Genomic DNA, 16472 nt, shown 5'->3' with positions numbered 1-16472 from the left:
ATGTGTTGAGGAGTTAGTTTAAATCTAAATCTGAGTTTGAAAAATTAAGCTAAAAACTACATTGATATACACCAATTTTTTGTAACACTAGATTTAGCATAACCTTTACAAACACTTTTACAACTCAAACCAAAATTCAGTCGACAGTGCAACTTCCCGAAAACTTCAGCTCAGAAAATGTCGGATGCTCTGGCACTTGAATAGCAATGGTATACATACACAATAATATTCTACAACTCGTTTCACAAGCTATCTTAGAATCTATTTACAAAAATAAAGCATTTCCAGTGAAATTTACATGTAATACAAATCCTGCATGATGATACTCACTTCATAACAACTCACACCAGCAATTCAAACCCCAAAGAGAACCCCAACCCCCTCCCCTCTCCCTCCCACCCTCCCTAGTAATATCCGACCCTTTACGGTTGCTATTTTTACACGTTCTACAATGGTATAAATGAACTGTAATGACATCTATTAAGCATTAGTTTGTTCGAACAATTTGAAAACAAAAATATACACTACACATTGTTCACACCGGGGGCGGGGGATGGGAGGGGGCGAATGGTTCCTGGAATTCAGCCGTAATATATGTACACATTAAGGGTTTACAACAGCTTTAAGTTTTGATGATCTACTTCAAGTAATTGAAACATGAAAATTTAATATTGATTAAACTAAATTTAGTTCAAAATTTTCTTTTACAAATTTAACTGCTTTAATTTTTTAATCATGCTTCGGTCTTGATGAAGAAAAAACCCTTCCAAAGTCAAAAAATACTTTGATATGCGTTCTAATTATCAAAAGGAAAATAATGATTCCGGATCAAATTGCAATACGGCAATTGTAAACCCTCCATTCGAACCATCAGCGATAGTATTTAGTTAAAGAATTGATTAAACAAGCTGCTATTTCAATTTTTAATTGGCAATTAGAGGTATATTTACAAATTTATAAATCTTCTGCTGCTACTAGTAAAGAGGTATGTGTTTTGAGCCATTGTAGCACGAACATACAAATGAATAGTGGATAAAGTTGATACAAAAATAAAAGGATGGAATTTGTATTTATGGAAGTTTCGAAAAGATATCATATCTCGTCGACTACATTTATAACCTTTGTTCATTAGTAATATCTAATCTAATCATTTCCTGTTTCTCGGAACGCAATTACCAAAAAATGTTTTGAGGAAAACGTCTTAAAGAGATAAATAAAACAGTATTATTTCTTCAAGAGATTCTGCAACATATAAACACGGTACCCGACTATAGCTAGCCAACCCACAAACAAAAAACTGTTGGTTGTTTATAGGCAATTACGTCGACAACTTAAAGCCCAGGTGTCATTTTAAACCCGAAGTTATAATCGCTTGGAGCTTTAAAATCCACTCCCACCCCCCGGAACACGGTTAACGCTATTCCGTGACAGGAAATCATTTTGTGACCTTAGTTATTTAGCATGGTGATTCTAATTGGGTAATTACTAGTTACACAGAGATGAAAGTTAGGTTAATTAACTACATGGCTACCGGATAACTAGCTTCGGTTATAAGTTTTGAGCAGGGAACGCATTGAAGAAGTACGGCAATCTGACACTAATTTTTGTGACTACTTTTCTGCGTAATTTCACCTCGCAGCGTCCCTACTACTTGGAACAGGCATTCCACTAGCATTCATACTATTCTGAGCTACTGATTGCGACTGGCCTCCACCTGGAAAATAAACTCTTCAACTCCAAAAAAAACACAAACCAACTAACGTCCGATGAATTACTCTCATCGCCAGGCCGGGCTGTTTAATTTTAGAGGGTGTAGCTTAGAAACTTTTTATGGGTGATAAACGGACTTGACAGGGGTTCAAACCCGCAAACTCAACGATGCGAGCCTGACAACTTAAACATACCCGGCAGATTGCCGGAAAATAGCCGCCGTTGATTCCAATAAGCATGATTGGGATTGAAAGAATAGATATTGAAAAAAAAAGATTTTTGTACAAAAACACTTTTTAAGCCCAATTTATTTGGATGCCATTTCGTAGTTGAACATACTTCTGTTTCTTAGACAGAGGCTACAGGGGCTACTATCAATACCAATAAGCATTAGAGACGGTAACAAAGACTTAGGAACGACGTTGAAATAGCGGGCATCTAAGATTGGGCTTTATGGGTTTATCCCATTTCTATTTCTGGACTTCAATTTTTATACTGACTCTGTTCATTTTGAATTGCTTTGCTGAGCAACTGATGTTCAATATCACTTTTAGCAGAATGAGAGAAGAGAGAAACTAGCCTAGAGAAGTCAAAAAGATTTCGCGCAAAATGTTGAAAAAGCGGCAAAATGAGGTAAAGCGAAAAAGCAAAACATTTTTTTATTCGACGAAGTAAAAAAAAACATAGCAGGACAAGTCCTGACGTACAATTCAAAGAAATTTCATTGACTAAACAGAAAAACTAGACCTAGAATGGACTATGAGTGAATTGCGAAAAACATTTTAAAAAAATCAGAACAAAAAATAAGAAATAAACAGAAAATCAATGTCAAAATGCCGCATGTGATCAAAAAAACCACTAGCGAGAAATGAAAATTTAATTCAAACAAAAAGCTAGGCCTACAATGAGCTGTGAATGGATTGGAAAAACCATTTAGAAAAAAATCCGATCCAAAAAATCGAAAAAACAGTAAACATCAAGAGTGAAATTGCCGCATGTGAACAAAAAACCACTACCGAGAAACCGAATTTTTGTTCAAACACCGTTTTCTCACTCTACTTTAAAATTAGAGCGAAAAAAATTCACGCCGCAAAACCACTCGCTTTTTCGCTCCATTTCCTGTTTCGGCGTGACCAAAATCACTACTCCAATTTGACTTCAAAAATCATGAAAATGTGTGAACAGATCTTAAAAAAAAAGACAGCGCCCCAATACAATTCAAATTCTTTGAATTGTAATAGGAGCGCTATAATAGCCGGCTGAGAAGATGAGGGCGGCTATTAACCACAAAGGTACACCCGGTTTGCTTTACCATTGCAAACTCTAAGAACCCCTATTCAGACCATAAATTTACTTCTCCAGAAGTCTAGTTGAATCTCATACATAGACACTTGCACAGCGAAAAGAGGCGTTACCTGCTTATTCCGCTTTTGAGGACGTAGTGTCAAAATAGTCAGCCGAAAAAAACGGTCGGAGAAGTCGCACAAAAATACCACAGGCCTAGAGAGCAATTAGTAACCGACTTAGGTCGGACGAATTGCTTTGAAACTACTGAGTGGAGTTGGGGACTTGCAACGAGTAGAATAAAATTTCATTTGGGGCTTCACTATTAGTGGTTATAAGACCTTCATCAAGAATTAAAGTACTAAGCAAAATCGATTCCTTCATCTTTACTATTAAGCAAAATCAATCATAAATTAATAAAGATCGTTAAAATTCAATTACCAGAAGCCTTTTTATTAGGAACCTTTACGGCACATATGAGTTTCATTGATCTTAAACTAACTCAAAATAAACTTAAGTTTTAAAGTGCAAAAGTCATTTTATTGAGTGAGGTAAGTCACGTATGATCAAAATTTAATCACGCAAATGACTCAAAAACTTTTGCTAGAGAGAGTGAGAAATGATGTCACTCGCACAAAAAGCCTTTAGTGAAAATAGGAAGTCATTCAAAAAGTTTAACTTTCTAAATTAAAATTTAACTTCGCTGTGTGAACAAATGTAATACAAAAAAGAGCGTCAGACGACGAAACAAAAAAAAAACAACCGGAAGAAATCCGGAAGCGGTTCGAAGCATCAGAGCTTTACAAGGAAAATCAGAATTCCAGCTGGAATTACTACATATTGTCTTGAAACACTTCAAAGCATCTCATCAAAGCATCTCATCGGATTTGATTTTAAAAATTAGTATAACTTTCACCTTGTCACCAAACAAATTTGCGCAATGACATAATGGGGGAAAGTAAAAACAATTGTGACATTATTCATTCATTAAAAAATATTCATAAAACAAACGAACAAATTTAAAACATAAGAAAAACTTTTGACAGAAAAACAACTGAAATCTTGATACCGATAGAAAAAATTTGCCGGTCAAAATTTTCAAACGAAATTTCACCAACTTCTCAAGGCTAAAATAACAAAAAGGGTAAAATAATTATTTTTTACACCTGAAAAGTAGTGCTGATTAAAACTGCATGTCTCAGGAAATGATATAGTGATGCCTGCCAGAATATGGAGAATAAGGACAAAAACAGAACACTAAGCAAAAAAGAATAGTTCTTGATTTTTGAAGTTTAAAGTCAAATTGAAAAAAAAAACAGTAGAAAAGAAATTACATTTGCTTAATTAGCATTCGAGCCCGAAAAAATCATATAGCTATTTTCTTGAATCGATTAAAATGCAGAAACAGAGTTTGAATGATTGGAAAAAAATCTCTTGAATAAAATTGTCAAAATTTTGTTTTCAAAATTGCAAAAGAAAAAATGCTTGCAGAATTCCAAAAACTGAACTTCAAAATATTTCAGTTAGTACTAACTGAAAATTAGGATCCCTGACAGAACACAATAAAACTTTTTCTAGTAATTAAAACCAAAAAGCAAAACAAAAACTGAGAAAAATTGGACAAAAACGGGCAAGCATGTGAAAACAAAAATGTCTCAAGTTATAAAGAGGCATTCAATGCATGAAATATCGAAAATAAGAAAAATCCGCTGTAAAGATCGGAAAATAAAAGTTATAAAAAAAGTCAAAAATGAAACAAAAAAATGGGGAAACGTGCTCATTTAATATTTAAAACGCATTATTGGACAAAAACAAAAACAATCTCAAAAACACTGGTATTAATTTCACATAGTGATTCACATAGAGTTTCACATATTGATACAGTTTCCATTATATATTATTTATACAAAAAACTAAATTATATCAAAACACTGCGTCAATTGGACAAAAAATGGCTTAAAATGGTTATCTATATGCTGCATTCTGTCAAAAAACACTTTTCAAAGTCGAAAAGTCATTCACTAACCGGAGCGCGTGATCAAGAAACTTTTCTCGCTTAGAAAAAATTAATTCACACGCCAATTTACTCTTTCGCTTTTAGGTCAAAATGCAGTCTGAACGAATAGTACTTCCGGAAAAAACCTTAAGAAAAACCAATACTCCTCTTCGAGTTGTAAAAAAAAACCAAGAACACCACAATATAGCTCCACTCAGTTTACAGCTTCGCAGCGAAAAAACTAAAAAAAACAGCCAAGCGAAAATAAAAATTTTGCATAAAAAGACAAACGACTATAATGATTGCTTGAATCTTCGTTCGAGAGAAATTTAAACAGTGTCTAGTAAAAAAAATTCATGAGGATTGTAACACCTATTATTAAGGAACCTCTATTAGATTAATAAATTTGATTTTTTAAAAGAATGTGAGACTCATATCATGTTTGAATAGTTTCGTTACCTGGATTGTTAGCGGGTGGCCTCCTTCGTAGCCAGTCGTGCCTGAGTGCCCTGGCAGGAGTGAATCTGTCCTCTGGCATCCACCGAAGACAATTCTTGAGAAAATCGATAAAAACTTCGTCGTCACAATCTCTCAGAGCACGTGACCATGTTTTCGAACCTAAAGTCACAATTGGCGTCAAGTCAAAATGTATTCTACAAAAAAACCTTGAACAAAAGAAATGATTTGTACAATGATTATATTTCAGTACGAGGATGAGTTTTATGAATCCTCCCATTCGAACGAATTCAAGGGAAAAGCCCACTAGTCTGATCAGGGGATGACTTTAGAGCGCACAATAGTCTGATCAGAGGTGGTTTTCGAGCGCACTTTAAGCGCACACGGAGCTTCGAGCGCTCGATAGTCTAATCAGAAGACACTTCAGTCTGTGTCGGTCTGATCAGAGGTCGCTTTTGTCTGGGACGGTCTGATCAGAAGCCATTTTGGTCTGGACCTCATCCTGGGCGGACCTAACGCCGATTCAATTGCAGTACTTGGCAAGTTTAACATCAGTTCTGATTCCTAAATGAGATCAGAAATGTCTCTCTTTACAAACTTAGCCAACACTATATCCGATCATTACTCGAGTCTACTATTCGGAGGTCCGAGTTTCTATCCAAGCACTGGCATTACTACTATTCCAGTTGAGCAATTAACTATTAATAAGTTCTGAAAAACAACACTCAAGCTTTTCATGCAAAAATGTGGATATTGACTCAAATATCCATCAAGTCGCTATTCATTTAACATTCCGGCTATTTACAGTAACAAAAATTGAAAACAAACATGTCTATGAAAGGCAAGAAGAAGGTTTATGATCCAAACCTGGTGGTCCACGAACTTTGCCTCGCCTGGACCTGCCAGCTCCCAGAATAACCTGGTCATCCTGCATGGACACACTGCAGTATCTAGGGTAACCTCTACTGCTTATAAAATTCCTCGCCCGCTTTGACTGATCCAACAGCGACTGTGGCGGCATATCTAACAATTCAATTATACACGCTAACTGGTCCGCCTCATCTTCGCCCGGGAAAATTGGAATGCCGGTGTAAAGTTCGGCTAGGATGCACCCGAAACTCCAAATATCAATGGCCATTCCGTATTTAGCACCCAGGATAACTTCTGGGGCACGGTAGAAGCGACTTTGGATGTATGTATAAACCCTCTGGTGTTCGTAGCAAGAACTTCCGAAGTCGATAACTTTAATTGCGCTTCGCCCTTGTTGTTTTAGCAAAATATTTTCCGGTTTTAAATCGCAGTGGATAATTTTGTTTCTGTACAAGCATTCTAGACACTGAAGTAAAGAATAAGCAAATTTCCTCACGAGCTGTAAGCTAAATCCAGAAAATCGGTTTCGTTTCGTTAGTTCGTACAAGTTCATACTTAGCAACTCAAACGTAATGCATTGATGTTCTCGAAACACGAAGTTGTCAAAGATGTGAACAATTTTGTAATAGTCGTTCACGTCTTGTTTCTTTAAGTGCATCAGGATCCGAATTTCCTCCTGTGCTTGTCGGTGGAACCGTTTCTCGTTTCTTACGATTTTGAGTGCTGCGTATTGATTTGTTTTATGGTCGTAGACTTTCAGAACTTGGCCAAAACTGCCTTTGCCTATGACCTGAAACAACAAACGGTCAAGGATAACATTTTTCACAAAATTCCAAAACGGATTTCAGAAATTTGGAACCCTATCTCATCATTTTCCGTTTATTTCTATTTATACCACTAAAGAATTATATTGAAGAGACGTTGACAATATATTGAAGATCTTTTCCGGAAAGCAGTCGGAATCAAAACAGTTGGTTTAACAGCATCGTGGTACTCTTAACGAATCTTATCATAATCTATTGTTGTAACCGTTTTCACTGCGATTAATTAATGATTATGACTATTCCATTATTTAATATCATCAATCTAACTTTTCTTTTTAAAAAATATGGTTTATTTCCATTAAAGAACACCGATAATAAACTTAGTCTCAACCGAGAGCGACAAAAAGCAGAAGGTTTTGTAGAAATTGCTTTGTTCTTTTACTCCACAAGAGTCGGAAATTTTTCCAACTTGGAAACCATGAAAGACCACTCGTTTCTTTACGGAGCATACTATTAGCAAAAAAATGCTCATAAAATCTAACTTGTTTTGCACATTAGTGCTCTCTCTTCAACTGTAGGCTAATTTGAGGCCAACCTCCATCAAAAAGCGAGGCGGAAACAGAGATTAACTAGTTCATACATATGCATGACATTAAAAACTGAATTATATCCCTCGTTTCTTCTGTAGATTATAACCTTCTGTTTTGCTGTTTCTTTCATGAACAATTGATTTGCACGAAAGCACAGAACTTTAACTTGCTATGAGGTCATTAGGACGCTGCTAACGGGAACATAAATAGATCAAAAAGAATGATTTGAAAAAATAGTCAATCAGATTCAAAAAGCCTTCTTTTAATTCACAGATTTGCTATTAAAGTTCCTCAGACAGCTCTAGAAATCTGGCTTGAATTTTCAGCCCAGTAAAAGCTCCAAAATATCTGCGGTCCTGGGATTAAAACCAATCAAAAGCCCTCAGTAACTCACAAAAAACAAACATTTAATATCTGATGAATTAGTTTTGACCGACGATTGGGCTCTAAAATGTATTCCCGCTAAGCTAGGGGATAGCTGGGCTCAATAAAACAAAAAGAGAGGACTCTTTAATGAAAATTGGAAGTACTCAAAACTAGATTAGGAGCTAATTATTCATAAGACTGGACGTCAACCAGCGCGTGGTTGAGTTCAGGAACATGAGACCAAAGTAATGTGTATATGGTGACCTCCGCTCCATAGAGCCGAGCCATATATACCCATATATATGAAAAATACTCTATGTCCCTGTTTTTTCCACTATATTTCCATTTTTCCACACAAATAAAAATCTAAATTATCATCATCAAAAGGATCATTTATCATCAAAAGGATCAATAGCTATTTTATATTGTTCCTTAGTTTCTAAATGATGTCTATTGCTATCAATACTATAATTAGTTACATATTTACTTTTACCTTCATATATAGCACTAGTATAATCTTCCAAAACAATTTGGTTTCTAATAGTAGCCTTTGTTATTCCTTTTAACTTCTTTTCTTCTTCTCATTTAACTGTATTAAAACAATATGCTTTAGCTTTAAGGAAACAAGCTTCTATAATAGTATCATAAGGTATTTCATCTTTCATCTTACCTAACTCATTATTATTTAAAATATCTTTTATCTTATTCATTTCAGCTTCTATATTACTATCTAAAGGAACATTTATGTTTATAAATATACTATCTGTATCTGTGTAATGATAACTACAATCTAATTCTTTTTCAAAGTAATCATATATGGCTTTATACATATATAGCTTGGCTTTTTCTAATATAACAAAACCTATATAATTAAACTTATCTAATTTAACATTACCTCTTGTTTTATGTACAGCTACTAATTCATTATCGAATTCCACAGCATATTTTAAACTAAAACTTTCTACTAATTTTATATACCTATCTACATCATTAACTAACTCTATATCTTGTCTATTATATACATTCTCCATGGGTTTTCCATAGAAGGCATTATTCATCAGTTTAAAGAATACATTTCCAAATTTATCACCTTTAGCTTTAGCTTCTTTTCTTTTCCGTATATTAAACTCAATATAGGGCTTTAACCATTCTCTCTTACTATATTCTAACTTTTGCTTAATTGTAATATCTTCTAATTTCAAACCATGATCTAAACACCAATCTAACATCTCTCCATCTATTACATAATCTACCTTATCTGTTGATTTTAGCATTAACTTCTCATTAGGTTTATATCCTTTCTTTTTTTACATTTTGATTATCTGTAAATTGATCTACACATGCTTTTGTTTTCTCAGGGAAGAATGGATACTTATTTGTTTTCTGTTTCAACTCACACTATACTTAAGATCAATGGTGTAGATATAACCTGTGTTAGAGCTAGATCTAGTGTAGCCCAATTCATCTGCGAAGCCAGTTCATGGATCACATACTTTGATCTCACCATTAGGTAAAGCTTGAGCCATAGCAGAAGCATATAATGTGTTGAAGTCTATATATTTTAGATAATTCTCTTTCCCTGTATACTCAGGATCTATTTCTTTATTTTTACATTTTACATGACAATCACCTAAAACTGAAGCTAACCCACCTCTAATACCGTGTTGTATTGCAACATAAATATTAACTGTATTTTCTTTATAAAATTTAAGTCTAACATTAGTATATTTCAATCCACATAACCAAGTTAAACCTGGAGTAGAATATGTATAACAAGGATCTATTTCATAATATTCTAAACACATAGCTCTAAACTTCTCAAATACATCAACTGATAACAATACATCTGTTTTAAGATATAACATCACATAATCCTTTATTGTCTCACATTTAGTATCTTTCCAACAATTAATTGCTTGCTTATATTCTTTATCTGTAATACCACTTTGTTTCAACTTAGAATAGAATGCTTCCTTAGGTGGTAATGTTGTTTCATGTTGTTTATCTATACCATCAAACCATTCATATGGGAATATACCTTTACGTCTTTCTTAAGCCACATTTATTTAATGTTATACATTCTTCATTACTCAATGTTTTACTTATAGCATCTAAGCTAAGTGGATGGAAGAACCTAAACATATCTAATGCTTTAGCATAACCCATATCAATACTAATAAAATTCTCATCAGTTTTAGTTTATACTTTGAAGTCTAATGGGACTCTGTCCATGGTGTTTCTCACCCATCTTCTTTGCTAGTTTAGTTATAAATAGGTGATTATCATAATTAGAAGAATTAAATAGATACATTGGTACAAAATTATTCTTAGCTTGGAGATTACATTTATTGTGAGCATATCCTCTAAATTTACCATTTAGATGATCATGATCTCTAACAATGTCATTATTCATTTCATCATTACAACAATAACATCTACTATATAACGGAGTAATAGTCTCTTCTTTCATTGGAATATTGATTTCAAATATATCTTTAAATAATTTATTATAATAACTAATCCTACTTATAAACCAATCAACTACTTTATCACGACAGTTAGATTCATACTTATCTTCTAATATATCAGGATAGTCACTTTTATATATAAACCACAAGCAATAGGAATGTGTTTACCATCTTTTACTATACATTCAAAATCATAATACATAGCAAATGGTACTCTGTTTTTATAATGGAACTTATCAAACTTTAGGTAATCATCTTTATGGAATGTTCTTCTACCTATATGTTTCTGTGGATTACATAAATCCAAATGTTTATTTAATGCATCTTCAGTTCTAAATGATACACAACATTTTAGACATGGATAACATTTATTATGATTAGATGATGTTCTTAATAGGAATGATACATCTCTACATAGGAAGTAATGATTATCCAAGTATAATATGTTACATCCTTTATGATCATTATGATTAATTAATACAGGATTAATAGTTTTATTTTTATTTAGATTAAATACATTAAATAATACTTTATCTTTATTTAGTTCTTGTATTTTCTTTAAGTGATAATAATCATATGGAGGTGTAACCCCATTTGGTAATTTTATCTCATTAATATATTTCGGTTTATTATATTTACTAACTCTATTTGGATGATTTTTAGCAGGATGCAGATAGGCAATTAGACACCATAGCAAACAATTATTATCAGTATTATGTATATTAGGTATATATCTAGACGTGAATGGTAACTCAGTATCACATCCACCACTAGGATAAAACCTATGTATATACATTGTTCTTTTGATAAATCTTTGCATACTCCATCCAGATTCATTCATTTCTTGTTCCTGCATTCTTGTCTCTAGTTCCCCATTCAATAAATCCAAGTCATATGCACCATTATATTGCCTAGTCATTAACCCAAAGGTGAATTCGTTTTCTTCTAATTTATCATCCGTAGGTTTTGTATACTTAACTACATCGAAGGTGTTAAACTTAATATGGGGATGTATGTTATGCAATGACTCCAGTATATTCAAGAATTTTGGATCTTCATAATTACTACTAGTTATTATTATTTGATTATGCTTCATGTTATGATCTAATCCTAACTCACTAACTTTATCTCTCCAATTCTTATCATCAAGTTTTTTCTGTTTAACATTTTCTTTATGTTCATCTGATCCACTGTGTTCCTTTTTATTGTTATATCTGGTATTACAAATATTGCAATATCCTTCAGTTATATTATGGGTCTCTGACCATGTTCCACCATTATCTTTATCTATATCTTTATATTTACCATCGGTGAAACCGCTTCGCGGATTAACCTTATCCAGATGCATCTTTGCTTTTAAATGTTGATCCACACTATATTGACTCAGAGTAGTCTTACATATTACACAATCAAACTTACTCCCGTTCTTTACTATTTCCTCATTAATTAGTCTTACATTGTTCCTATGTTTTAATGTTGTTACATGTTTATTATAAGCAGTATTATTATCAAGATACATATCACAACTATCACAAAACTTTATTCCATCTAGTTCAGGATTGGTGTAACCACTTCGTGTATACTGCTCATCCAACTTTTGTTCTATATCTTCATTAGTAACTTTTATTCCATCCTCATTAGCACTCTCAATAATTTTACTTCTATTATATAATCGCTCATTCTTTTTATGTTTAAGTGATTGAATGTGTCTGTTATAATTTTTTCGAGTTATCTCTTCATCACATTCTTCACATTTAATCTTATTTGTTTTAGGCTTTTGGACATAGACAAAATCATCAGATGAATCTGAGTATAAATCTGAATCATTAGATTGATCTAAGTCATTAGATTGATCTAAGTCATTAGATTGATCTAAGTCTTTAGATTGATCAGTGAAACTGCTTCGCAAATGTAAATCTGGAATTTATTTTGCTTCTGCCTCTCGCAATGACTCACGCATATCTTCTTCTCTTTGTTTAAATTTTGCATCCTGTTTATCATACCACTCCTTTATTTCTTCATTTATTTGATTAAACCTTCTGATTGATTCTAAAGATTTTTCTAATTCTACCTTTTGTCTGTCCTTATCTACTGGTTTTATTTCTTCTCTTGGATTGTTTTTATTTTTTAACATTTGGACCGCCATGCTAGTAGAACTAGATTGAGCTTCCTCACTTCCAGATTGGACTTGTCCACTTCCAAATTGGACTTGTCCATGAGATTGAGCTCGCTCACTTCCAGATTGGACTTGTCCATGAGATTGAGCTTGTTCACTCATGGAATGAATGTAACCGGTATAATCTTGTTGATTCATTTTTATATGCAAAATTTTGAAATAATATTATTTATATAGCTTTTCAATACTATGTGATAAATGTAAAATTGTAAAATGTAAAATTCAAATTGTAAAATGTAAAATTCAATGTGATAAATGTAAAAATAAGGCCTGGTGTTGGAGTTGTGATGAGTGTCAAAGTAAACCATTCCAATGTTTTGTATGTAACAAGATTATAACATATAGAGACAGACATAATCATTTGCAAGTGCACTTTAATAATCCCAATCAATATTTAGTATGCACAATGTGTAAAGTAAATAAACACATCTCTCAGTATAGATTTAAACATTTCTATTGTAGGTTATGCATATATCTCCATAGATATAGGTTTCAACATACAAAAGAAAGATTCTTAGAACATGCAAAGAAATATAATATCAGCGAAGCTGGTTCCCAGATTGAAGTAAAGCTATAACTAATTATAATAAGTTTATTAAAGAATTAACAATTAATGATGATAGAAAGCTTATTGAAGCCGCTATTAGATTATATAATGCATTGTGATAATTATTTTTTATAAAATGACTATGTTGGCGCCACATCAGATCAGCTAGAAAAGCCATCAGACAGCAAGAAATAACTTTTGAAACTGAAAAAAACTTAGAATTTACTTAGATATTTACTTTAACCCAATTGTTTGATTAGTGAAACCGTATTGTATTTAGAACCACTAGAAACTGTTACCAAGAGCAGTTGGCTCTCAGATAGACAAAAAATTGATTCTTTAACAACTATAGTCTTTTTGCTAAGTTTTGCTAGATCTTAAGATCTTGCGAGTTCTAAGTTAGTTGAGCTTTTTTAACGAGAAGTTTGCAACAATACTAGCTACTGGCTGAAGCCTTACAAACTTCAGCGCGAGATTGAACATAGACTATAACTAAGGCTAAGGATTTTCTTAACTTCAATCAACAAAATTAAAGTTACAGTCCTTTAATACGTCCGAGCGACTAATTATTTCTGTGAGATCGTTAGTCAATCGAACCCAGTGAAGAACCAGGCCGGCGTAAAACTCGAGAACCAGGCTGTGATATATCGGTTCCGCTGAGATTCTTGAGCAGCCGCAACATTTGGTCCGCCGACCCGGACTCCAACAACAGCAGTAACACGAACAGCAACGAATCTTCGATTCAACCTGGTGGACCAAAACACAACCAGCAACGATGGCCAGCAAAAGTCCCAACAGACACTGGAAGACAGCTGATTGGAAGGCGAGTGGTCAACTCAAGACGTTAGAGAAAGAGCAAGTTGATCTACTCAAGTCCTTCTCCAGATACCTCAACGAGCTAGAAGGCTTCCTGACACAAAACAAAACAATGACGGCCGAAGGTGCTTATCGATGTTTCTTCGAGACATACGACAACTTGTAAGACAACCGACAACAGCAGAGGTTACTATTAAAACCAAAGTATTTTGAAAGCTTTGACAATGACACCAAGCGTATGTTAGAAGAAAAGAGGAAGGTCTTGCGATGGGTAGTTGACAAAGTACCAGATCTCCGAGGCAATGAGGATTGTCGCGCAATAGTCGTCGACTACCGGAAAGATACACTGAGAGACTACAAATTATTGGGAGATTATGTTCCAATCGCGAACGAATTGTTAGAACTCGAAGAGAAATTGAAAGCAGAAAATTTAAGCGAATCCGAAAAACAGATACTATGTGATCAGGCGGAACGGTTATTAGAAAAGCTAGAAGAAATTTGTGCAGAAGCTCTTCGAATAGCGAAGACAGAAGCTTGTCACCATGGGTTTACGAATTTCAGTAATGCTAGGAGTTACTATCAAGACCTGATCAAACAGTACAGGCTCAGTAAGGATTGTGGAAACCAAACATCGTTAGTGTCAACTACATCGACTGGTGACAAAGACATAAACGACGAAACTGTAATTGATACAGGTAATGGAGCCATAGAAAACGCTGAGGAGAACGCCGAGGTCTCTTCCAAGCATTCTGCTACACACGGAAGCAGAAAACAACCCAGTATCGCCAACTCACGATCATCAAAAAGGCGACAGATCGAAAAAATTGAGCTCGAACACCTAAAAGCAAAGAAAGAAACAGAGCAACGACTGCGAGAGCGCCAGTTGGAGTTAGAGCAAGAGCGTGAAGAAATAGAACTTCGTCGCCAGCAAGAAGAGTTACGTTTGCTACAGCAACAACAACAACAGCGGCGAGAGCAAGAGTTACAACAACAACAACAAGAGCAAGAGTTACAACAACAACAACAAGAACAAGAGTTACGTCTAAAGATGCAGCAACAAGAAAACGAACTGCGTTTTCGACAGCATGAACGAGCCCTTGAAAACGAAAGAAGGAAAGCAGAAGAAGACGAAGAAGAAAGACGTATGAAAATTGAGCTGACCAAAGGAAGCTCACGGGCATCTGGATCAGTGGCAGATGAGATAGAAAGTGTCGGATCAAAACGAAACCACGAAAGAACAGCCGGGTGGGTAGAATCAGGGGCTTAACAGTCTGTCCCTCAGCGACCACTATCTCCGAATGTTGTTATAGACCCTCCAACGAATGTCACCAAGGACAGAGCTGATAAACGTTTCAGCACCTACCCGAAAACTACCCCGCTGTTCCAACCAGGCGAAAGGCTTTTTTCAACGCAACTGGCTGAACCGAGCATTCTCCAGAAACCAGAAGTCCGTAAACCAATTAGAGTAACGGACCCACCAGCACCGCCGTTGACAAGGACGACGTTTCAGCAGCAGCGAACGTCAGCAGTTCAAGACAAAAACAGGAGTCAGAGTCCCGTTAACAACTTTCGGAACAGATCTGCCGAGAGCAGAAACAGGAGCACAATGAATCACACCACTCCCCAAGTAATCTACCAACCAGTACCAAGCAGTGGTGCCAGTGGCTTGCCAAAACTAAAACTGACTGAGTTTTCAGGAGACCCACTGGAGTGGCTAGAGTGGTCAGGTCTTTTTGATGTTGTTGTTCATCAAAAGCCAATCAGCGATACAGAAAAGATGCAATACCTCAAGACCAGTCTCACGGGTCAAGCAAAGGCAGCAATATCGGGAATGGGATTCAGCTCGCAATCATACTATCACGCTTGGGATATACTCTGTGAGAAGTACGGCAGATCAGATTTCATAGTCAACGCGCAATTCAAGAAAATACATACTCATCCTCCAGTTCGGCATGACGATTCTACGAGCATCGTCAATTTCGCAAATGTGGTTACAAATGTGGTGAACACTTTGACTCAACTTGGATACACATCAGATCTAGAAGCAGAAGCAGGACTAAGTTCAGCAACGAGAAAATTTTCTCCGCAAATGAGAGAACAGTGGTTGCAGTATATGCAAGATCGTCGACTGAGAGGTAACTTGATTATTTTGAAGGAGTGGCTTGCCTCCAAAGCTGCAATTCATGAGAACTTGTTAGCACAGACGAACTCGTCGTTTGACGGAAACAAATTTCAAAGCCGTGATAAACCGAAGACGAGTACCTTTGCATCAAACACTGAAGAGTCAAGCAAACCCAAGAATTTCGAATGTCCCTTCAAAGACGGACAGCATCCTATATGGCCGTGTGAAAAGTTTAAATCACTGAAAGCAAATGAACGACGAGAGCATGTCCAGAGGTTCCGACTGTGTTTCAATTGTTTGAAACCAG

General features: G+C 35.0%; 1 protein-coding gene across 1 annotated transcript; it reads right to left on the bottom strand.

The window, feature by feature from the left end:
• Positions 1 to 1354: 1354 nt before the first annotated feature.
• On the bottom strand, positions 1355 to 11852 carry LOC142348103 (dual specificity tyrosine-phosphorylation-regulated kinase 2-like). The gene is made up of 4 exons (XM_075399268.1): positions 11628 to 11852; positions 6314 to 7106; positions 5450 to 5608; positions 1355 to 1714 (listed from the first exon to the last, which is right to left on the bottom strand). The coding sequence occupies exons 1-4, from the start codon at positions 11850 to 11852 to the stop codon at positions 1629 to 1631; spliced, it is 1263 nt and encodes a 420-aa protein (XP_075255383.1). The 3' UTR covers positions 1355 to 1628.
• Positions 11853 to 16472: the final 4620 nt, after the last annotated feature.

The sequence above is a fragment of the Convolutriloba macropyga genome, chromosome 10 (genome assembly GCF_964194025.1).
Source record: "Convolutriloba macropyga chromosome 10, txConMacr16.3, whole genome shotgun sequence".
NCBI lineage: Eukaryota > Metazoa > Xenacoelomorpha > Acoela > Convolutidae > Convolutriloba > Convolutriloba macropyga.
This window is presented reverse-complemented; position numbering and strand designations above follow the sequence as displayed.